Source organism: Caretta caretta, chromosome 4 (genome assembly GCF_965140235.1).
Source record: "Caretta caretta isolate rCarCar2 chromosome 4, rCarCar1.hap1, whole genome shotgun sequence".
Taxonomy (NCBI): domain Eukaryota; kingdom Metazoa; phylum Chordata; order Testudines; family Cheloniidae; genus Caretta; species Caretta caretta.
The window spans coordinates 134,369,993-134,395,062 of NC_134209.1; the positions used below are offsets into that span (position 1 = coordinate 134,369,993).

Genomic DNA, 25,070 nt, shown 5'->3' on the forward strand with positions numbered 1-25,070 from the left:
ATTTTGGCCTGCAGGTGGAGGAAATGGCTGAGCAGGTGGACACTTTGTTTAATGTTCTGTCAGCCTCTACCCTGGCCCGTGTTGCAATACTAGTGCATGACGTTGTCATCAAGATTGCCAAGGCCCTCTGGCAAACTCCCTCATCCATCCCTCCCAACTCGAAAAGGGCCGAAAAAAATACTTTGTCCCTGCCAAAGGGTTTGAATACCTTTTCACCCACCTTCCCCTGGGCTCGCTGGTGGTCTCTGCAGCCAGTGAAAAGGGTAAGCAAGGTCATACCAGCTCATCCCCCCCAAAAATAAAGAGGCCAAAAGATAGGATCTGTTCGGGAGAAAAAATTATTTGACTGCCAGGCTGCAATTTTGGGTGGCAAACAATCAGGCCATCCTAGGAAGATACAATTTTAACATATGGGACTCCCACCCATAAGTTCAAGGAGTCCCTCCCACAGGATTTGGCCCAGGAATTCAGCACCCTAGTGGAGGAGGGCACCATGGCGGCTTGGTGCTCCCTCCAAATGGCATGGGATGCAGCTGACTCGGCGGCTAGGGTGGTAGCGTTGGCGGTGTATATGAGGTGTAGCTCCTGCCTTCAGACCACCGGCCTCTCCCAAAAGATACAGACCTTGATCCAAGACCTCCCATTCAGTTGCTTTTCTCAGAGCAAATGGATGCAAGGCTGTATGGGTTGAAGGACACTTTGGTCACCCTTCGCTTGTTTGACATGCATATGCCACAGTCTCTGAGAAAGCAGTCTTGTTTGGGGTCTGCAAGGAGAAGGAACAGAGACATTAGTTTCAGCAGCCATTGCCCTTCCTCCTCCTGCTCACCTGTGCAGCCTGGCCTGGCAAAACACCCTGGGGGCCAGAAGCACTCGTTTTGAGAGTGCAGTTGAGAGTGATGCCCCAGTCACCTCCCAGAATCCAACCCATTCTTTCCTCAGCCATCTTCATCCCTTCCGTTTGGCCTGGTCACGAGTCACCTCGGACCGTTGGGTGCTGGAGATAGTGTCTCAAGGTTACACCCTGCAGTTTTTGGCCACCCTCCTCCCACCACCCCCTCTTTCCCGTCCCTCTTTAGGGACCCTTCTCACAAGCAACTCCTCATTCAAGAGGTCAAGAACCTCCTGCACATGGGGGTGGTGGAGGAGGTCCCTCAGGACGTGACAGGGAAAGGATTCTACTCCCGTTATTTCCTAATCCGAAAAGCAAAAGGGGGCCTAAGACCCATTTTGGACCTATGCCGCCTCAACAAGTCTCTCAAGAAGTAGAAGTTTAGCATGGTCTCCCTGGCCTCCATCATGCCCTCACTGGATCTGGGAGACTGGTATGCCACCCTCGACTTGAAGGACGCCTGTTTCCATATTCCAACGTCACAGACGGTTCCTCCGTTTCATAGTGGGCGAATACCATTTCCAATTGACAGCGCTGCTCTTTGGCCTCTCATTGGCTCCAAGGATCTTCATGGAATGTATGGTGCCAGTGGCCCCTACTTGAGACATTAAGGGGTCCAGGTCTTCCCATATCTCGACGACTGGCTTATCAAGGGCAGGTCCCAGGAACAAGTACAGAGGAGCCTCCATCTGTTGTGTTCCACCTGCCGCAACCTGGGCCTGTAGATAAATGAGCAAAAATCCATTTTAAGGCCAGTTCAACTAATAGAATTCATCGGGGCAGTTCTCAACTCCACGCGAGCCAGAGCCTGCCTTCAGGAGGCTTGTTTTCAGGCCATGTCAGACCTGATCTCTCATGTGAAGAACCACCTGCTCACCATGGCTTACACCTGCCTGCGGTTGTTGGGCCACATGGCCACCTGTACATATGTGATCAGTCATGCGCGGCTCCACCTCCAGCCTCTGCAAGCAAGGTTGGCGTTGGTTTACACTGCCAGCAGACACGACCTAAATCGGGTAGTCAGAGTTCTGGATCACATCCTGTCATCCCTGGAGTGATGGTTGAACCCTGGGTCAGTATTGAAGTGTGTTCCCTTCGTGATCCCGTCCCCGTCGCTGACCCTGGTCTCAGATGCTTCGGACCTGGGCTGAGGAGCCCATCTGGGCAAGCTCAGCACTCAAGGCCGCTGGCTGGGGAACGATTTGGCCCTTCACATCAATGTCAGGGAGATAAAGGCAGTTTGTCTGGCCTGCCAGGTGTTCTTGCCCCACCTGAGCAGCAAGGTGGTGCAGGTCCTCACGGACAATGCCATCGCAATGTATTACATCAACAGGCAGGCCGGAGCCAGGTTGTCAGCCCTTTGCCAAGAAGCTCTCAGCCTTTGGGAGTTTTGTATGTAGCATGCCATTCATCTGGTAGCCACGCACCTGCCTAGGACCAGGAATGTGCTAGAAGATCACCTCAGCAGTACCTTCTCGTCTCGCCATGAGGGGTCACTCCATCTGGAGGTGGCCGGTATGATTTTTCTGAAAGTGGAAAACTCCCCAGATAGACTTGTCAAGGCGCACTCGACTAGAGCGCAGGTGTCATCAGCGGCCTTCTTGGTTCACGTGCCGATCCAAGCGACCTGTAGAGCTGCTACCTGGTCATCTGTCCACACGTTTACTTGCCATTATGCGCTTACCCAGGCCTGGGATGATGCAGTGCTGCAAGCTGCAAGGCCGTGAACTCCAAGCCCACTTCCATTGGTACGGCTTGTGAGTCACCTAGAATGGAATTGACATGAGCAAGCACTCGAAGAAGAAAAAACGGTTACCTACCTTTCATAACTCTTGTTCTTTGATATGTGCTGTTCATGTCCATTCCATTACTTGCTCTCATGCCCCTCTGTCACGATTGCCGGCAAGAAGGAACAGAGTGGGCGTAGGCTCAACAGTGCCTGATATACTAATGCATGAGCACGGCACTCAAGGGGGCACCACTGCTGACCCTACGGATACCACGAAGGCAAAAATCTCCAACCGCGCACATGGGCGCTCGCACACCTAGAATGGAATGGACATGAGCAACACATCTTGAAGAACAACAGTTACGAAAGGTAGGTAACCCTTTTTGCCATTTTATCCAATAACCATACATCTTCCACAACAAGTACCTGCACTGGACATCTTCCACAAGGAGGCATCAGCAATTATGCTTTTGGGCCACATGGCCACCACAAGCCTGCTGTGCTTCCACGTATTCACTGATTCTTTCCTTAATATCAGAAAAAAGTATATCCACCCCCTATTTGGATAGGTGTATCCCATCCTCCCTGGGGCGCCAAGTAAGATATGTCCAGATCTGAAATGACCAAACCCCCTTGGTTATGTATGTGTTTAGCCACCTACCTATTTACATACCTCCTCACCTTATCCACCTGTGGAAGTTCCACTGTTCCCTGCACTGCAGTGTTTCAGATTAAATAATCATTGCCCATGGGAAAAATCCTGGATCTTCCCTCAGATCTGCCTTAGCTCTGTTTATCATGTTGAGCCCCTTACACCTTCCCAAATAGTTTTCACTGAGGTGAACCATAATCACATCTGGTGCCTGCTTCTGAGTTGCCAAAGAGCGTATAAGGGGCATCAGCTGGTCCCATAGCATACCCTTGTTTCTATGCCAGCTCACCACCTAGATCCAGCTGTGAACCTCCAGACGACTTGGTGCCTATGTGCCTAGTGTACAAAACTGTTGCTCACAGAGCCACACCACTGCTTGCTTGGACCGTGGACATGATTTTGAAATTTGAAACAGAGAATCAGAGCTAATTTTCCCATCTGGGGTCTCGTGTATGTCTTGTATGTATTTGAGTGCCATTATCCAATTGCATGAATCACACTGGCCCCTAGCCTTATTTGGGCAGTACTGTTGCAGCTCCAATCTGGAGTGAGTGGGAACCAAATTCATGCACCTATAGCCCTAACTTTATAAGCCCCTTTTTAAAAACTGTAACAGACTGGTATGTTGTGAAGGCCCTTCCAGCCCCCTGACCAGCTGGTTTCATCACTATATAATTCCTCATTCCATCACCAATAGCATTATGGACTCACCTCGCCCCTCCTGTTTGGGTCAAGATGACCAATTGCTCCTCCTACTGTAAATCCCTCCACTCCAAAGCCTTTCCCAACATATCCCTCACCAATCCAGGCACTAGTTCACTGACTCTAAAAGCTTAAAAAAATGCTTCCAGGAATGCAGCCTTGAACAAGTCCACTTCCTGTCTGCTTCTGCACATTTGATTGAGAACTTGCCCCAAATCCCTAAGTGTCTGAGCAGTAATGGGGATCCTCTCTAGGGATGGTGTGTTGATACCTCGTCACTAAAAACCTCTGAACTAACTAAAGTATCCACTACAAGGATCTGGGATATCCCCCAATCCTACTGGTAAATGTAAAGCCTGATAGGTGGCTGGAGGCGGTAAATGATGCAAGCCCACAGGTTGCCAGCAATACCATGTACTGAAGTATCTGGTCATCTGGAAATGGCCATTTCATAGGCAGGCCCTCCCTCCCCTGAAATTGCACAAAATCTTTAAAAATCCTGTCATAAGCCCTAAATATTTGCAGTGCTAATGATCTCTGTACAGCTCTTAAGAGCCATCCTCCCCCAGAATGCTACCAGCCTCTGTTTTGGGTTCCATGTTGGGTCCTGAAATCTGTCCACCTGGAAGTGTGAGACAGTGCATTGGCTCTGCCATTATCGACCCCAGGCACATGTTTTGCAAACAAACATATGGTTAAAGTTTAAACACTGAAGTGCAAATGCCCTTACTCACCTCATAATTCTGCGTGATGTGGAGGACATGCACCATTGTCATGTTGTCATTCCAAAACATGCACTTTTGTTTGTAAAATCCATTCTCCAAACAGTCACTGCCACTACAACGGGAAATAATTTCAGGACTGTTGTATCCTTTACTATCCCTTTTTTATCTGGTCAGAGGGCCATTTCTGCACATACCACATGCCTTGGTAAAAAATCCCCAAACCTATTCCATCTCATGCAGCTCAGTGAATCTTTAAATCTGCCTCAATTATCCATTCCTCCCTCCAAAAAACATTGAGCATTCTGTTCAAATTATTTAGAAGCTGTCACATGCTCCCAAATCCTTATTCATCTCTTTATTAATTTTTATCCAATGATTGGGCTTTAATATTCCTGTGGTGGCATCTGACAGATCTTGGTAATAGATTTCTCCAGGACTGCATAGGGTATAAATACCACCCTCACTCTCTTCTGGTCAACTAGAATGGTAGTGATCTCCCCCCACTCCTAAATTGGTCCAGCCATTTCCTGCTCTTTCCTGCTCCATACAGGTAAAATTTCCCCCTTTTTCCAGCTGTGGTGCCAGTTGTGGGGGAAGCCCTCTCCTTGCACAACTGGAGTGCTTTCCCGAGCAGCTTTTGCATGCTGTACAACTGTCTACTAGTTCCTTCTCTGTGAGACAGGAAGCCTTATGATCCTGTTTCCTGCTGTTAACAGTCTTGCTCTCATTCTTGGGCCCTGGGATTGGAGTTTCTCTCTGTTCTTCCAGATTATCTCTTTGAGAATTCCAGGTTTTAAAGCCAGAGCCTGTAATAGGTATGTTGGGCTGCACATATACCCAGAGGATCAGTGCCCTGTTATAGGACAGGAATGGGGTAAGGAAAGACATCATGGTTGTTCAGTAGACATTGGGGACAGATAGGGGAATGGGCAGAGGAATCTTTTAACTTCTGGCTTTGGAGCTCTTTCATGTGATAATAAAATATACTTCCATCAGATTATATATTATTGCTCTTTTATTTTGACTTTTTTGTAGGTATTGAATAAATCTATAGTTCATTAGTTTATTTTAGTTTCCATTGCAGCACCTATAGATACATTTATTTAAATCAGTGTCCCTGGCTGAGTGCATATCGTTCCAATTTGCATATAGTTGATTGTTTTGTTTGTTTAAAATATTTTGTCTGTTTGAAAACTTCTATCAGGTATAAAGTCATTGGGGAAAATCCTGGAGCCACTGAAGTCAACACTGTTGACTCCAACAGAGCCTGGCTTTCACCCGTTATCTCATGTTTTGTGTTGGTCATGGTCAGCAGAATAGGTTTGCAGGCTTTATTTTATTGACTTATATAGATCATTAATGGTCAACCCAGGGGAAAGATGGTGCAGTATATCCAGTAATGTTTCTAATGTCTGTGGTTGGCTACCCAACTTCTCTGTCCCTCACAGTTCTTGATTTTATGTAGCTATATTTCCAACTACAAATGGTAGACCGAAGATCAGGAATACAAGCAATACTACCACAGCGTGCACTTTATGGTGCACTTCTAATGAAAATAGGCTTAAACCCAGGTCATGTTACTAAGAGCCGTTAGGATGACTTTATCGACTATCACAAAACCAGTGGCCTGACCTCTGCAGAGTCATAGTTTGGAGTATGAATGTAATCATCACTTTTCAAATTTGCTGAGATCAACAGCACCAGAAAGCCAGCAAAACCGCATTCTTTATTGTAAGCACCATTGTGTGCAAAATTGAAACTCTTCTCAAACTTTCCCTCTTTCTTAAATACAGAAAGGAAGAAGATTAGAACATTGGCAAAGTTGCTTTTGCTTCCTAGATTTTAAAATGTCACATAAGTTAAAAGAAAAATATATTACTATTTGTCTATGTCACTTGTGTTATAAGAAATCTTTATTGTTGCTTGGTTTATAATAGAATTATAAATAGAAAAGACCTTTTAGGTATTTTGGCCTATTCACCTACCACTGCAGGATTGTTGCCTATGGATGTATTGGATTTGGTGTTTGAATTTTGTAATGTTGTTTTAAGGAACTTGCCAAGTATATGTATAAGGCAGAGGTAGCACATATTCATATGAGTTTAAAAAAATAGAGAAGTATGAAGAATGGGCCCAGTTGAACAAGTTACTTGTTCACTTCTAGGGGAAAAACCCAACAACTTTGAAGCCTTCGAACTATTCAGTGTACAAGACAAGCTTCCCTAAGAATTTGTAACTGGCATAACAAGCTTCCAACAGATAAACTTGTAGCACTGTAAGGATCTTACTTTTCATATGAGCAATTGGATAAATTGTTTTTGTTGAAAAGTGTTTGGCTTTAGGCATAGAGCTGCTTTTGTCACAGATCAGGCATGTCATACATATCTTCATTTTCATAACCAGGTGTTAGTTAGATTTCATACCAGTTTTCATTTAAAATTCATTTGAGTAGCTAGTGCATAATGTCTATTACAGCTATGTAGTTTATAAAAATGCTATATTGTAGCTACCTTTTAAATCTGAACTGCATAGATTAATGTTTTTAAAACCCTTAGAGCTCGGTTCTGCCTTTGGCAGTGCACATTGTCATATGTATACAAAAGCTGATTTTCCAAAATATTAGGCCATTTGTTCTGAATACTGGTAGGCAGGATAAAGTCCTTAAACTGTAGCCTTTTCAAATTTTGATCTGCATTATTGTGCCTTCTTTTGTGAATTTCCCCTTCTGACTCCTGTATGGTATAGTAATTTTTTGTATTCATGGAACTTTGCTAGCAGCCACTATACCCATTTTAAGGAATGGGAAGTTTGAGGTTGCTTATCATCATTTGGACACGTGAAAAGGCCTCTTGTCCCATAACCCAAGATTGTGACACCAGCAGAAGAAGATACCAATTACAGTATTTAGATTGTCAAGCAGCTGGAGCATTATACAGTACTTGAAGCCATTCTACCACTTCTTCCACAGGAATTAGCAAAGGAAGACACTCTTGGGGTTTCAGAGGAACAGCCGTGTTAGTCTGTATTCGGAAAAAGAAAAGGAGTGCTTGTGGCACCTTAGAGACTAACCAATTTATTTGAGCATGAGCTTTCGTGAGCTACAGCTCACTTCATCAGATGTTTACCGTGGAAACTGCAGCAGACTTTATATACACACAGAGAATATGAAACAATACCTCCTCCCACCCCACTGTCCTGCTGGTAATAGCTTATCTAAAGTGATCAACAGGTGGGCCATTTCCAGCACAAATCCAGGTTTTCTCACCCTCCACCCCCCCACACAAATTCACTCTCCTGCTGGTGCTAGCCCATCCAAAGTGACAACTCTTTACATAGTCAAGTCGGGCTATTTCCTGCATAGATCCAGGTTTTCTCACATCCCCCCCACCCCCATACACACACAAACTCACTCTCCTGCTGCTAATAGCTCATCTAAACTGACCACTCTCCAAGTTTAAATCCAAGTTAAACCAGAACATCTGGGGGAGGGGGGGTAGGAAAAAACAAGAGGAAACAGGCTACCTTGCATAATGACTTAGCCACTCCCAGTCTCTATTTAAGCCTAAATTAATAGTATCCAATTTGCAAATGAATTCCAATTCAGCAGTTTCTCGCTGGAGTCTGGATTTGAAGTTTTTTTGTTTTAAGATAGCGACCTTCATGTCTGTGATTGCGTGACCAGAGAGATTGAAGTGTTCTCCGACTGGTTTATGAATGTTATAATTCTTGACATCTGATTTGTGTCCATTTATTCTTTTACGTAGAGACTGTCCAGTTTGACCAATGTACATGGCAGAGGGGCATTGCTGGCACATGATGGCATATATCACATTGGTGGATGTGCAGGTGAACGAGCCTCTGATAGTGTGGCTGATGTTATTAGGCCCTGTGATGGTGTCCCCTGAATAGATATGTGGGCACAATTGGCAACGGGCTTTGTTGCAAGGATAAGTTCCTGGGTTAGTGGTTCTGTTGTGTGGTATGTGGTTGTTGGTGAGTATTTGCTTCAGATTGCGGGGCTGTCTGTAGGCAAGGACTGGCCTGTCTCCCAAGACTTGTGAGAGTGTTGGGTCATCCTTTAGGATAGGTTGTAGATCCTTAATAATGCGTTGGAGGGGTTTTAGTTGGGGGCTGAAGGTGACCGCTAGTGGCGTTCTGTTATTTTCTTTGTTAGGCCTGTCCTGTAGTAGGTAACTTCTGGGAACTCTTCTGGCTCTCTCAATCTGTTTCTTTACTTCTGCAGGTGGGTATTGTAGTTGTAAGAAAGCTTGACAGAGATCTTGTAGGTGTTTGTCTCTGTCTGAGGGGTTGGAGCAAATGCGGTTGTATCGCAGAGCTTGGCTGTAGACGATGGATCGTGTGGTGTGGTCAGGGTGAAAGCTGGAGGCATGCAGGTAGGAATAGCGGTCAGTAGGTTTCCGGTATAGGGTGGTGTTTATGTGGCCATCGTTTATTAGCACTGTAGTGTCCAGGAAGTGGATCTCTTGTGTGGACTGGACCAGGCTGAGGTTGGTGGTGGGATGGAAATTGTTGAAATCATGGTGGAATTCCTCAAGGGCTTCTTTTCCATGGGTCCAGATGATGAAGATGTCATCAATATAGCGCAAGTAGAGTAGGGGCTTTAGGGGACGAGAGCTGAGGAAGCGTTGTTCTAAATCAGCCATAAAAATGTTGGCATACTGTGGGGCCATGCGGGTACCCATAGCAGTGCCGCTGATCTGAAGGTATACATTGTCCCCAAATGTGAAATAGTTATGGGTAAGGACAAAGTCACAAAGTTCAGCCACCAGGTTAGCCGTGACATTATCGGGGATAGTGTTCTTGACGGCTTGTAGTCCATCTTTGTGTGGAATGTTGGTGTAGAGGGCTTCTACATCCATAGTAGCCAGGATGGTGTTATCAGGAAGATCACCGATGGATTGAAGTTTCCTCAGGAAGTCAGTGGTGTCTCGAAGGTAGCTGGGAGTGCTGGTAGCGTAGGGCCTGAGGAGGGAGTCTACATAGCCAGACAATCCTGCTGTCAGGGTGCCAATGCCTGAGATGATGGGGCGCCCAGGATTTCCAGGTTTATGGATCTTGGGTAGTAGATAGAATATCCCAGGTCGGGGTTCCAGGGGTGTGTCTGTGCGGATTTGATCTTGTGCTTTTTCAGGAAGTGTGTCTACAAGTCCTTTTCTTTTAAAAAATTCATCTTGGCTTCAAGTGGTATGTCTCCACTAGTGGAAGCAGTAGTAGGAATGCTAGTGTAGATAGATTTACAGGTAACAGCTGGCATTTTAAACACCATATCCAATCTTGCTCAGAAAAGGTCTATGTGATATGACACTTAAAACACCCAGAGCAACGCACACTTTGTCTATGCTAGTGTCCCCACCATTACAAACATTGATGGAGCAGAAGCAATGGTAGCAACAGGTGGCAGGGTTGAGGTAAAAAATTCATAGTGTAGTTGTTTGTCAAAGTACCACTTAAAATACATGTTTTACAGTGCATGGAGGCTTGCACCATTCCCTCTGGTGGTCAATAAACAGAAATTCAGATCTACCATCAGCTGAATCCATAAAACAATACCTTTGGAACACATTGTAGAGAAAACATTTAATTGGTTTATGTAGACTGCTGGATTTCTTAAATGTATAGCAAAGGGATAAATGCTCGGAACATGAGGAAAATACAAATGAACAACTGATGTCTTGAGCCTTTAATACTGACTCAATGGATCATTTCTGGTCAGATTTTAGGATTATCTTCTGTTCTGCAGCCTTCAGCAAAACAGAAATGATTAATATTGTCCTCAGGATGACTGACAGGCAGCACCTCCATATAATTCTATCAACACCCAGGATTCAGAACCCACTATGGATTCCTTGTTCTGGTCTTTTCTGTGGTTCATTCATGATATTTCCATTTTCCTTAGCTTTTATTCCAGTTGAGAAGACAAAGAAAGAAAACAATTTAAAAATGACATTTTCTGCAGAAAAATCTGAGCATTGTTGATGTAACTATCTCTTGCCAAGGCAGAACAGAGACTTTGAGGAAAGGTTATCAAGGGAAGTATATCCTGGTTGGTACTGAAATTATTTACTTTTCACTGGAGGCTGCTGCCAGTCACACTGATAACACATTCATGTCCATACTGGGTAAATGAAGATGCAGAAATCAAATTAAGACAAATTAAGTACTTTATGCGTTACGGAGAATGGTGGAAATGAGACTTCTAAAACTGAGGCGGCCGTGACACCCTGGATATAACACATTTAACTGCTAATTTTTGTGCAGACTCCACATAAAAATTTGGAAATATTTAAGAGATTGCTAGATTATGAATATGATTTGCAATGCCCTTGGATTATGCTTTTCTTTCTATTTTGAGTTTCTTCAAAGTGAAACACACTGTGTGAGGTCCATCTAAATAGCTGCAATAAAATATCTCCAGTGCCTTATTTAGCTAATTAGGCTTTTTATTTGTGGCTTGATTCTCATAAATAAATATTTTTAGTTATAAAGAAGATTACATTCTCCTGCAGTTGTAGTGCGGGAGGAAGAATGCATATGAACTTTCTGTTCCACAGCGAAGTAAAAATAAATGTTTACCTAGAATAGTTTTCTTAAGTTTTATATTCAGGATAATTTCATAATTTAGCTGATACTATATGCTTTCACTCATCATTATTACACACCTAATTGCAGTCAGAGCAATCTGGATTGCTTGGTAAACTAGGCCTGTTAAAGTAAAATATATGTTAATGAGCCAAATGCAAAGTTACGCACCCAGGAGCAAAGAATACAGACCATACCTACCGTTAGGGGACCTGTATTGGGAAATAATCTAGGGGTCATAATGGACAAACACCTGAACATGAGCTTCCCAGTGTGATGCTATAGCAAAAAGGGCTATCCTTGGATGTATAAACAGGAGAGTACTAAGTAGGAGTAGGATGGTAGATGCATTGGTGAGACTGGCAGTGGAGTATTGCATCTAGTTCTGAAGTCAACATTTTAAAAAAGGATGTTAAAAACTGAAGTGAGTGCAGAAAAGAGACACAAAATGATTTGAGGGCTGGAAACGTGTCTTACAGTGAGAGACTTAAAGAGCTCAATCTGTTTAGTTTATCAGAAAAGATTTAACTGGTGACTTGATTACAGTGTATAAGTACCTTCGAGAGGAGAAAATACTGTGTACTAATGGACTCTTCAATCTGGCAGAGATAACAAGAGCCAATGACTGGAAGTTGAAGTCAGACAAATTCAAAGTTTTATTCTTTAGCTAGGGTCCAACACATGGAGCTCAAAGTGCTTGGTTTCTTTGACTCCTCAGGTGAAGGATAACTCTGGGGTTCCTGCCCCCTCTTTTTATAGTAAAGTAAACCTTTGAAATGTATTATTTGAAAAGTAAGCTCAGACACAGTTTCTTTCTCCTGCTGGGGTATAGACACTAGGCTGTCGTCTCCCCCACTTGTTAGTTGATATCTTTGTTTATCTTATATGTACATATACCTTCATCGTCTGCTGATGATCAGGCTGGTCAGACAAGCAAATACACATTCCTTTATCTATGGCAAACAATGCATGATACCAGTCTGCCTCAAACATTTTAGAACGTAATTCTATCTTATATGTACATATACCTTCATCGTCTGCTGATGATCAGGCTGGTCAGACAAGCAAATACACATTCCTTTATCTATGGCAAACAATGCATGATACCAGTCTGCCTCAAACATTTTAGAACGTAATTCTAGCACATATTTGTACACACCCTGAACGTATGCCATGCAGTGATTTTCAGGACCAGCTGTTTACCAGTTTGTATATAGCTCACATGTCACCTTTTAGATACTTATTGCCCCAAGTCACTATTGTCATAATCTGTATGTCAGGCCTGACAAGAGTTGCTGACATAGAATAGTATACCACCTCTCCTCGACATTGATGCACTAAGTTTAGCCACTGGCTACTCCACAGACATATGTTTACAGTCCCCCTGAACCATAGACTAAGGGGCATCTCTCTTCCTGCTTAACATCTATACAGCCCCAGCAGTTGTTTCATGCCCTTCTGGGTCACCCCAGCCAGTAAAGGGTTCTGCCACCTACAAAGGTGTGAAACCAGATCTCTTACCACAATGAGTCTGCCCTGTTCCCAGTGGAGTCCTGGCCCACAGCTGTTCACCTAGCTGTACCAGGGACTGACTGCTCCCAGCATCTTCCAGCTGTGCCTCAGTTGAGTCACTCAGGTAACACCTGGGACTGTTCCCTTGTACAGTGGATCTGAGAGAGAGATTCCCAAGAGGGGATTCATTTTGAGGAGGTGACTGTTTGTTTGGACTCCCAATTACGCTCCTTTTTCCCATGGGTAAACAGGGCTTCTGCTCCCCCCTTTGCAGTTTGTGCTTACCAAATGCTTTAGCTTCACACAGGCATCAGCTGCCTTTTGGAAAGAATCCAGAAGTTTATCCCAAATACCTTGTCCGATCTCTTCAGAATATATGCGCAGGAACTGTTCCTATGTAAAAAGGTCAAATAATTGGTCATAATTCTCTTCCCCCTTCCCCTTGAACCATTTTCTCATCTACTCACACAATGTATACACACATTCCCTATGACTCATCTTGTCATTAATTCTGAGATCTCTAAATTTCACTCTATACACTTCAGGAGTAATTCGAAAAGGTTTGCAATACAACTCATATTTCAAAGCCTGTTCAATTGGCATTTCATTAAATATATGTAATGCTTTACCCACGAGCTTAGTAATCAAAGTTGGAACTTTCTTGTCCTCTGGAACTTTATGTACTTCACAAAGCCTTTCAGAAGTGGTAAGGAATTAGTCTGTTTCTCTGTACACAGGACAGCTTATCCGAGCTTGGTGTTCCTTGGGGAGAGAAAGTACCTGTGGGCTGTGGAACCTATCCATCCCTTTTCCCCATTCTCAGATTATATAGCTCCCCCACCTCCCCCCTCCCCGCTAAGGTTTCCTTTTCTTTCAGCTCCATGGCTTATTGGTGGGCAGCTGCTTCTGCTTCCAGGGCCCACTTGTGTGCTGCTTCTTGCCCATTTGGTTCACATCCCATTTTTGGTATTCACATGCTCTTGTTGTTTGGCTTCCCATTTCTCATCGTCCTTGCTCAGCCGCTCATTTTAGGCTTTTTGCTCCTTTTCTAAACTAGCCAGCTCTAACTTAGCTGTTGTTTCGCTGTCTCTCATTTTAAATGTCCTCTGTTCTGTTTCCACACCTGAAATAAATAAACAGAAAATAATAAAACTGTAACCTTTCTGTGATTGTTCCCAGCCTTTTCACTTGCGTGGGAATTACTTAAAACTATTTTACCAGGACTTGAATTGTAAACCTCAGTCAAATAGCAAGCTGTGTGTCAATCCTGTTCAACTATGCCAATGGGAAGCTTTGGGGTTCACCTAGGCCGGTAAGGGGTTCAGTCACTACCTGCTTTTTAACTGTGGGCACCTAGGATGTTATACTGCTGTTGCTCAGAGCCCTGACACCAACAGGCAGCATACAAACATGCTGGTCACACCCTGGCTTCCACTGCCCAATTACTCTTTGCTGGGGACCGCAACAACAGTTCCAGCCCTAAGTTCTTCCCCAAAAAAGTCTTTCTCTGCAGTGCTTTGATTGAAGTGGAGGGTTTGTCAGTCCCAGTTAAGTTAATAATCTGCTATGTACTTACTTTCTCTGTAAAGAGGCAGAAAACTTGATAAGGTTTTGTGGGTGCTACAGTAAGAAGGGCAGAGCATTGCAGAGAGGCATTTTTGGAGAGAAGTTAGGACTGGGAGGGTTTTGGTGTCATCCTGCAAGGCGTAACCAGGCATGTGGAAGCCAGGGTGAGGCTATTGTGCTGAGCATTCCGTTGCTGTCAGTGAACCAAGGCTCTGAACCAAGGCTGCACAACACAACCCTTCCTGGTCTGGGCTGAACCCCAGGGGGTCACAGCGCCTGCATAAGGGAGCAGAGCAAAGGTTACACACGCAACCTTAAAACTTGCGCTTCCTGATGTGAATGCCTTTTGCCTCTGCCCTTTCCAAGATCTGATTGAATGAGTCATCCATATGAACCTTCCAAGATTATTCTATATGCAGAGTAAAAAATTCCTTTTCTTTGTGAAAGTGTTCAAACTTTCAGAAAACAAACAAATCAAACACATTGGGCAGGGATTAGACATGATGGAGAATTTTAGAAAGAAAGATGAAAATTTGGCAAACAATTTTAAAAAGTCCTCTGGATTATTCCAGTTGTAGAATACTTGCCCTTATCCACTCAACACAGATTTTTTTAAGGATAGTCTGGTTTGATTTTGGATAGCACGTTGCTATATCATGATAATGTAACTGTTGTATTTGAAAGAAATTTGATCTTGCCTCATTTATTTGAATATCCCAAACATTTCAAAATTACACATTTTGCTTCCTTTGGAATGGTTCTTTAAAAAGACATGGTCAGATTTTTAATTTTTGGCTTTTGGCCTCCTTTGGCCTGCATAATATTTTGTTAAAAGTTTGAAATAAGATTGCTTTTCATACCTTTTGTCCTTTTTCCTCTCTGGCAACCAAGTATCCAGCACACACCCTACACATAAGCACATGCTTGGACCCCCACATGTGCAGATGTTTGCAAACTGTTCAGTATTTGAGAAGGATGAATACCTAAGCTTCATGTTAAGGGAGTGCACTTTTGACTTGAACAGTGCTCCTTGTGCAGGGATTTCTCCATGTTTATGAGCTGACAGGATCAGAGCCTTAGTAACTTCTTTCAGATAGTATGGGGGATTGACTTATCACTTTTCTTCTTTCTGAGCTATGTAAGTATAATTTTCTTCTCAGCTTCAGAATTGCAGTTTTATAAATAAATAATACATATTTAAGATTAAAAGACTATGCCTCTCTCAACCTGATACTCTTCACACTCCTCTGTACAGGGCCATCCACATTGTTAGTGCTATACAAGTGACAAGGATGATGATTTAAGTGTCATAAGGTTATGAATTCTAAACATCTTTTTTTTAAATCGAAAGTAATAACATCTTAAAGTTGGGGCTTAAGAAATGTGTCACTCATGTCACTCACTTGTCTTGTTAATCTTCTTGGTATGTATCAAGTTGTTCTAAATCTGCTTTGATTCAAAATGTAGTCCAAAAGAACAAACTCCATTTTAACACTGTCCAAAATCAACATTTTACCAAAAATCATTTAACAGCGGGTTTCACATTATATATTACCTCTTTGGCATGCAAGTGCTTCTAAACCAGATTCCTCATTTGGCATCAGAAGGGTTGATTTAAACATTTGCAATACTATTTCACACCAATCCAGGAAAAACTAATAAGTAATTTCAGACTGGATCATTTGAACCATATTTTGCATAGTTTGAAAAAGAAAATTAGCACTGAGACTTTGATACTATCTTTCTCTTTACTGCTGCTAATCAAGTGTAAATTGAATTCAGAAAGTTGTGGTTATTCACTTCACGTGACCCCTGCTGGGAGATTTAGTTTCATGCAGCTTCATCTTGCTATAGACCACATATGATTGACATAATTAATCAAAGATTATGCCACTAATCGGCAACAGAACACAACACAGCAGAGAACTCAATTAAAGCTTCTTATCCTCCAATTTGAAAGATCAGTCATGTGAGAGCTCAAAAGTCAGCTTCATATTTTTGCTTAAGACCATAATTATTTAACTTCTATATTTGCTTCTGCAGGGTAGTTTAGCTAAATTCATTTAAAAATCATGCCTTCCTTGCTGTAAAGGGATTTAACACTTTGATTTCTGCAACTAATTATTTTCAAAGAAATATCAAAATCTGTTTAAAACTAATATTCAACAGGCTGAAATAATTTAGAAAGCAGTAAGCTATAGGACTCAGCCGTGTCTCACTAAAACTTTGCCTCTGGGACTTAACTACCAGTCCTTATAGGACTGAAAAAGGAACACTGTGGTGACCTTAGAAACTAAGGGTCAAATTCACCACTCGCTCAGAAAGCAAAAGCAATCAGGCTTTGTGCTGGGAACGGTGTGGCATTTCAGCTGCTTTTCTACCCTTGGTTTGGGGGCAGCTGCCCATCCATCGAGTTTTGGGACCACATAATCTGCCCTTCAATACCTGGCATTTTTTAGTAAAACTTCCAGCAAGAGGGTAAGCAATATTTCTTACAGAATGCACCCAGAATTGTACCTGATACCTTTCAAAATATACCAGAAAGACAGGTCCCTGGCCTGAGGAGCTAACAGTCTGAGTAGATGTGATATGTCAGAGAGAAGTAGTGGGTAGAGGACAAGAGGAAAGTGTAACAAAAATAAGGATGAATTTGCTTTGGAGGTTCTGCTTGTCCTTTTCTGAACGAGAGAGAAGGGAACAGTAACAAAGAGATTGTGGGGATGGAAGAGAGGAACAGGGAGATAGATGGAAGATGAAGAAATGGAAAGGGCAGTAGAGTGAGAACGTGAAGGAGAAAATAACGGAGAAGAACTTATTGTGGAGGTTGGCAGCAGGAGTGGTTTGGTAGCTGGAGAGAAGTGGAAGAAAGTTTTTAGATCAGGCAGCCAGATGGCAATGGTAGAGCATCCAGAGCTTTAGAGGCAAAAGTCTGATGGTTTGAAGAGCCTGGTGTGGGTTACAGGTCTGTAGGTGGTGGTGGAATGTGAGTCCCAAGGCGCTGGAGTTCTGTTGTTGAGATCCGGGCTGCAGTTTGGAAACTTATTGAGCAAATACAGAGATTTTTAGCAAAACAAGTCGTAGCAGGCAGCAGCTCAGTTAGACATATTTTCCCCTCTGACCATACTCATGGTGCTTTAACTTTAAATTCTATATCTCTTAATTATTTCCCTAAGCTTCATTCTCCTCCCTAATACAAGCATAGGGGAAAACTACTGTAAAAGTCTGTGAATGTTTAACAGCTAATACTTGGTTACTGTACTTCAGATCTTCAGTAGTAGGTGACAACAAAGGGACTGAAAGGAGGAGAATAAATCCAGAGATGCTCTAAATTGGTAAAGTTTATAGGTATTTTATAGGTTTCAGAGTAGCAGCTGTGTTAGTCTGTATTCGCAAAAAGAAAAGGAGTACTTGTGGCACCTTAGAGACTAACAAATTTATTTGAGCATAAGCTTTCGTGAGCTACAGCTCACTTCATCGGATGCATTCAGGTATTTTTCTGTTTATTTCACGATAAGTGTGTGACTTTCTGCTGACAAGGGGAAAAATATTTTCTCCAAACATTTAAAGTACAATATGTTCTTGTTCAGCTCCCTTACTAAAGGCTGCATTGACTTGTTTCAAGCTTCACATTGTTTGAGATCTTACTTTAAAGGCTTTTCAGCTCATAATGATATAAGAGACAGCTTGAAACTCATTAAGCTTATGCACAATGAGTTGTTTAAGGACAAGAGTCAGTGTGCCAGTTACCAGGTTAGCTTTTTGTTATTGCCCCTTTAGATTAGTGATTGAGAAGCATTAAGACAAATATTGACTAAAGTGATTTTAGCATAGTTTACAGAGCTAAAGTCACTACATCTTAACTTGGTAGGCAATAAACAGTTCCAGTGGTGTTACTTGTTTGTCTTATGAAATATAGTGACTGTATGTTGATCTTTGCTAAAGGGTATTTATGTTATGAAATTCTTTCTTGTGGGTTATATAGCTGTAAACATTTTTGTATGTTGTGCTGTGAGGGCTTCAGGGTTTTGGTTTTTTTACAGAATGTGTATTTTGCTAATATTAAAATTGGTAAATTAATAAGGTCCTTTTAAAAGGATAATAATAAAATGCTCATAGGGGTGTGTGCATGTGTGACCTCAGTGCAGTTATAGCTTAGGAAATGTGGGCTGTAGACTCATGGAAACTTTGGAGAGGGGAAAGTCAGAAGAGTCAGTTGTATAATTCTTTATTAGAAGATTAGGATTTCTTCACTAACTTCTGTCCTTTTTGTCTTGGAAAATGATTTTTGCTTGTTTTGACTACAGCTGAAGTGTGTCATATTTTGATTTGGTTAACAAATAAAACTTATGATTCAGCTGTTTACTATGCCAGAGTAACTATGCATCAGTATCGCTGAGCATGCCAGTACTACTCTGGAGATAGTGCTTGTTGTAATAAGTCTCTTTGTCCTGCAATAATAGTGACTTTAGTTTTTTTTAAATTATTGGAGGGTCAAAATTTAAAAACTACCCATAATTATGTATCTAACAAGAACCCCTCCTCTCTGTCAGACTCTGACAGCTTTTGGTCGGGTTCTGGTCTAAAACAGTTCATACACTAGTTTCCCTTTAAATGTAAATAATTAACCAAAGGGTCTTTTCTGTAAAGACAAATAAGGGATAGATAAGTGTAATATTGTGTGTTTCTCTTTATTGCAGAGGACTGACCCGCAGCTCCTTGCTCAGTTCTACTACGCAGATGAAGAACTAAATCAAGTAGCAGCTGAATTGGACTGTTTGGATGGAAGAAAAGACCCACAAAGATGCACATTGCTAGTCAACCAATTCCGCTCTTGTCAGGTAACCAGAATGGCATGTTCTCGGCTATGTTTTATCTTGTTTGTTTTGTTTACACAGATTTATTGCCTAATTTTTGGAATTATAACTAGATCCTTAAGAAACGTGGCTTTGATCAATGGAATTCCTGCTTAAACTAAAGGTGTTTCACATTTGCTCTCAAAGAATTGTGCATAAACAAAATCTACAAACAACTGCTCTTGAATTAAAGATTTGTAAATATGTATACAATAAAGTTTAGATATTTTTTCCCATATGAAATATTGTATACCATGGTCAGAGTTTACCAGTGGTTACCAAAATCTGGAATCTGAGATGTTGCAGGATTTCAGACACTACCATACATTAACTTCTTTTGTAAATGTTGAAGTTTTTAATGGTATTCACTGTTTCAAATTACCTAAACTTCAAATTACATGGCAGGAGTAGCTTCCCATCAGTCACTTATGTAGATGGAGAAAAACAATTGGCTTTTCAATTAGATGTTAAGTTTTGGAGAGAATATGTTCTGTTTAGTGCAAAGAGCCTTGAAGATAAGAAGGGATAACTAAGGTTTCCTTACTTCTTACTACTGCATAAGACAAGGCATTTCAGCTGTAAGTTGTATTAAGAACCAGAGTCTTTCTATGGGTTTACTAACATATCTGCTTTGTATATAACATCTGTTATTATTTAAAAAGTGAATCAGGATATTACTTACTGAAACTGTGGTCTTTTTTGTAAGTGAGATCCTGTGGCAAAAGGCTGAGAAACAGCAAAGATCAGTTAGATCATGGTAGTAGGGTTGGTGGGGTGGATGGCTTAGTTGTTAGCATCCACTGAGCTGGGGGAGGATAATGTAGGGGAGCCCAGGCCTGCCCACTCCAATGAGCTCTGACCCAGGGCCCTAGCAGAGTCAGCAGCATTGAACCCTGGGGGGTTGTGGATCCTCTGTTACACCCTCACTGGGTCACTTACTGCCATTACTCTCTCCACTTCTGGTCTCAGATAAGAAAGAAAAAAAAATTAAAAGGAAACCAAATCATCAGTCCCAGACCAACTCAGTCCCAGAGTTCTCCCTTTCTAAGCATACACTTTTTGGCAAAAAGAAAAGGAGTACTTGTGGTACCTTAGAGACTAACCAATTTATTTGAACATAAGCTTTCGTGAGCTACAGCTCACTTCATCGGATGCATAAAAGTGGAAAATGCAGTGAGGATATTTTTATACACACAGACCATGAAAAAATGGGTGTTTATCACTTCAAAAGGTTTTCTCTCCCCCCACCCTACTCTCCTGCTGGCAATAGCTTATCTAAAAAGAAAAGGAGTACTTGTGGCACCTTAGAGACTAACCAATTTATTTGAGCATGAGCTTTCGTGAGCTACAGCTCACTTCATCAGATGTATACCGTGGAAACTGCAGCAGACTTTATATACACACAGAGAATATGAAACAATACCTCCTCCCACCCCACTGTCCTGCTGGTAATAGCTTATCTAAAGTGATCAACAGGTGGGCCATTTCCAGCACAAATCCAGGTTTTCTCACCCTCCACCCCCCCACACAAATTCACTCTCCTGCTGGTGCTAGCCCATCCAAAGTGACAACTCTTTACATAGTCAAGTCGGGCTATTTCCTGCATAGATCCAGGTTTTCTCACATCCCCCCCACCCCCATACACACACAAACTCACTCTCCTGCTGGTAATAGCTCATCTAAACTGACCACTCTCCAAGTTTAAATCCAAGTTAAACCAGAACATCTGGGGGAGGGGGGGTAGGAAAAAACAAGAGGAAACAGGCTACCTTGCATAATGACTTAGCCACTCCCAGTCTCTATTTAAGCCTAAATTAATAGTATCCAATTTGCAAATGAATTCCAATTCAGCAGTTTCTCGCTGGAGTCTGGATTTGAAGTTTTTTTGTTTTAAGATAGCGACCTTCATGTCTGTGATTGCGTGACCAGAGAGATTGAAGTGTTCTCCGACTGGTTTATGAATGTTAGAATTCTTGACATCTGATTTGTGTCCATTTATTCTTTTACGTAGAGACTGTCCAGTTTGACCAATGTACATGGCAGAGGGGCATTGCTGGCACATGATGGCATATATCACATTGGTGGATGTGCAGGTGAACGAGCCTCTGATAGTGTGGCTGATGTTATTAGGCCCTGTGATGGTGTCCCCTGAATAGATATGTGGGCAAAATTGGCAACGGGCTTTGTTGCAAGGATAAGTTCCTGGGTTAGTGGTTCTGTTGTGTGGTATGTGGTTGTTGGTGAGTATTTGCTTCAGGTTGCGGGGCTGTCTGTAGGCAAGGACTGGCCTGTCTCCCAAGACTTGTGAGAGTGTTGGGTCATCCTTTAGGATAGGTTGTAGATCCTTAATAATGCGTTGGAGGGGTTTTAGTTGGGGGCTGAAGGTGACCGCTAGTGGCGTTCTGTTATTTTTTTTGTTAGGCCTGTCCTGTAGTAGGTAACTTCTGGGAACTCTTCTGGCTCTCTCAATCTGTTTCTTTACTTCTGCAGGTGGGTATTGTAGTTGTAAGAAAGCTTGACAGAGATCTTGTAGGTGTTTGTCTCTGTCTGAGGGGTTGGAGCAAATGCGGTTGTATCGCAGAGCTTGGCTGTAGACGATGGATCGTGTGGTGTGGTCAGGGTGAAAGCTGGAGGCATGCAGGTAGGAATAGCGGTCAGTAGGTTTCCGGTATAGGGTGGTGTTTATGTGGCCATTGTTTATTAGCACTGTAGTGTCCAGGAAGTGGATCTCTTGTGTGGACTGGACCAGGCTGAGGTTGGTGGTGGGATGGAAATTGTTGAAATCATGGTGGAATTCCTCCAGGGCTTCTTTTCCATGGGTCCAGATGATGAAGATGTCATCAATATAGCGCAAGTAGAGTAGGGGCTTTAGGTAGAAGCCCTCTACACCAACATTCCACACAAAGATGGACTACAAGCCGTCAAGAACACTATCCCCGATAATGTCACGGCTAACCTGGTGGCTGAACTTTGTGACTTTGTCCTTACCCATAACTATTTCACATTTGGGGACAATGTATACCTTCAGATCAGCGGCACTGCTATGGGTACCCGCATGGCCCCACAGTATGCCAACATTTTTATGGCTGATTTAGAACAACGCTTCGTCAGCTCTCGTCCCCTAAAGCCCCTACTCTACTTGCGCTATATTGATGACATCTTCATCATCTGGAGAAGGGGGGGGGGAGTGTAAGGAAAAAACATGGAGAAATAGGTTACCTTGCATATTGACTTAGCCATTCCTAGTCTCTATTCAAGCCTAAGTTAATTGTATCCAATTTGCAAATGAATTCCAATTCAGCAGTTTCTCCCTGGAGTCTGGTTTTGAAGTTTTTCTGTTGTAATATCGCAACTTTCATGTCTGTAATCGCGTGGCAAGTTCAGGTGAGGTAAACAAAAGTCTTCAGTGGAATGTGAGAACAAATAGAATGGATAGGAATAAAACTTCATTTACACCTCTGCCAATTTAAAAAGAAGAGGAATGCTAAAGAGAATGTATTGACTAGCTTTTTTTCTGGAATTGCTTACTGTTCCTTAGATCAATAAGACCACTAAGACTTGCAAAAAAAGAGTTGCTAACTTGGTGAAAAATACCATCCATTAATCAGGTGAAAATGACATTGAAGAGCAGTATACCATTAACATACCAAGCACCCATATTAAGTGAGCTGAATCTAGGGACACAGGGAAAGAGTAATGTACTATGTGCTCTCCTTTCTGACATCTCTTAAAAGAAGGCTTGCAAAAGTTTTTGAGAGAATGTTTCCATAGAAGTAGCTCATGTTCAAATTACCATAATTACCTCTGGAGGGATTTCACCAAAGTTTTATATTCATTACCTCAGTTTGCTTTTGCAGATTCTCAACGTTTGCTACTTTGCTATCACCAGTCAACAGTGAAAAGAAAAGGAGTACTTGTGGCACCTTAGAGACTAACCAATTTATTTGAGCATGAGCTTTCGTGAGCTACAGCTCACTTCTGTAGCTCACGAAAGCTCATGCTCAAATAAATTGGTTAGTCTCTAAGGTGCCACAAGTACTCCTTTTCTTTTTGCGAATACAGACTAACACGGCTGTTACTCTGAAACCAGTCAACAGTGGTGGATTGTGGAGTATGGCTGCAGGCAAACAGCAAGTCTAGTATAAGGCAATATTGCAGAGGGGCTGTAGTCTTCACTACTCTTATTTTTAAAAGAAACCTTTAAATGTGCACAACATTGAAAAATTTCAGAGGAACATTGAAAAAGCAGGACAACTAACTTTAAGGCAGGCCCAATTCCTGAAGAGTGGAAGTAGTCACCAAATCAGTGCATTATCACAGTAGAGCAGTAGCCGGAAAGAGCAATTCTTAGGACCTGATCACACACACAAAAGTTGCCATCCTTACTAATTAGATGCATGTAGTCAAGGATGCCACATTTTGTCTTAACTTATCTTTACAGTTGTTACATTTAACAGAAGTGGCAGTCACCTAGTCATATAGGAAATGTCATACTGGGGTAGAACCCTGGTCAGTTCCGTTGACTGTGTCCTCGAACGACATCCCATGCTGTGACACTAATACTTTCCTGGTGACTTTTATGCTTAGGTTCAGTTGTCAAACAAAATTGCTGCTACCAGAGCAGAAAGACTTGAAAATGCTTACACTTTCTATCTATGGTTTGATGCAAGATGCCAGAATCTTTGCAGAAATTGCCACTTTAATGATGTGTTGCAGGAAAGATCACACCCTAGTTCAATGGTATATGAAATAATTATATTTATTAATTAGACCTATTTTAAACATATTTTTATAGCCCCCAGAGTGTTCTAGGTGTTTTACAAAAACAGGTCTCTTCTTGAAGAGCTTTCTGTCTAAAAAGACAAAGTTGCAAGAGAAAGAGTTATGCTTCTTTTTTACGGTTTATAAGAAATTAGATCATAAGAGCAGAAATAAGAACCGTTGCTTGAGGAATTGTGGAAAGAGGTTTTTTGTTTTGAGCAGGTATTTGGGAATAAGGATGGGAAGACTTTCCAGCATCTGAGAAGACATGAAGGTGCTTGTGAAAGAAAGGAGAACCAAGGTCCAATTTTTGTATCAAAAATATTTTACTGCAAATATATACGTATGAAAATATCTCAGTGTAAACTTAGCATTTATAGCAAAGAAGTGTGTGATTTTTATTAATGATACTGAAAATTTTAAAAACATACTATTTTAATTTCCTCAGGAGTTAGTTTTCAACAGGACCTTGGAAACAGCAGAGCATGGTTTATCAGATTCCCAGGCTTTGTATGATGCACTTTTCTGTTAATGTCTAGTACCCAAGTTTCCATCATTTCTGCTTTCCTTAGCCCACTGCGAGGTTATCCCCACAATCTCATTTAGGAAAGTTGACTGAGACATGATTTCAGCATGAGCTTAATTTGCTTTTTTTCTTATACTGGAATAGGTTTCTAGTACTGGTATCCTTTGTCTTTTTAGCTAGCTTAGGAATTAATTAATTAGATTGATCTCTCCTCCTACTTCTTGGGTTGTTTGTCTTTAACAAATTAGACTGGCAGTACCTGCTTAATTAGCAAGTGTCATTCTTAAACTTCATACCTTCTTTTCTTAAATAGAAAAGAAAATATAATTTCGGACTGATGGCAGATTCATAATAGACTAACAGATTTTACTAACCTTTATTCTTTTGAGGAAAAGACTGTATTTTATTTTAGAAGATCCTTCAGAAATTTAAACTTAATTTAGATCTTTGTCTAGACTTCTCAGATTTGGATCTAAGGTTTTAAAAAGAGATCCTAGTTAATGGAAGCGTGGTGATAGTAGTTTATATGGCTACAACAGCTTTAGTGTGCAT

The 25,070-nt window shown here is 41.9% G+C and overlaps 1 protein-coding gene across 11 annotated transcripts in view; it reads left to right on the top strand.

Moving 5' to 3' along the window:
- ZFYVE28 (zinc finger FYVE-type containing 28) overlaps window positions 1-25,070 on the top strand; it is a 324,770-nt gene that overhangs the window by 161,445 nt on the left and 138,255 nt on the right. For 10 of the 11 annotated variants that reach the window (XR_012668216.1, XR_012668217.1, XM_075128096.1 and 7 more), the window contains one exon: window positions 19,076-19,216. Coding sequence is in view for 7 of the 11 variants with exons in the window: in XM_075128096.1 (XP_074984197.1) it covers window positions 19,076-19,216 (141 nt within the window). In the remaining 4 variants the exon portion in view is untranslated. Of the gene's footprint in view, window positions 1-19,075; window positions 19,217-25,070 lie in introns of those variants that run through there. The other variant, XM_075128100.1, reaches the window with a different exon arrangement.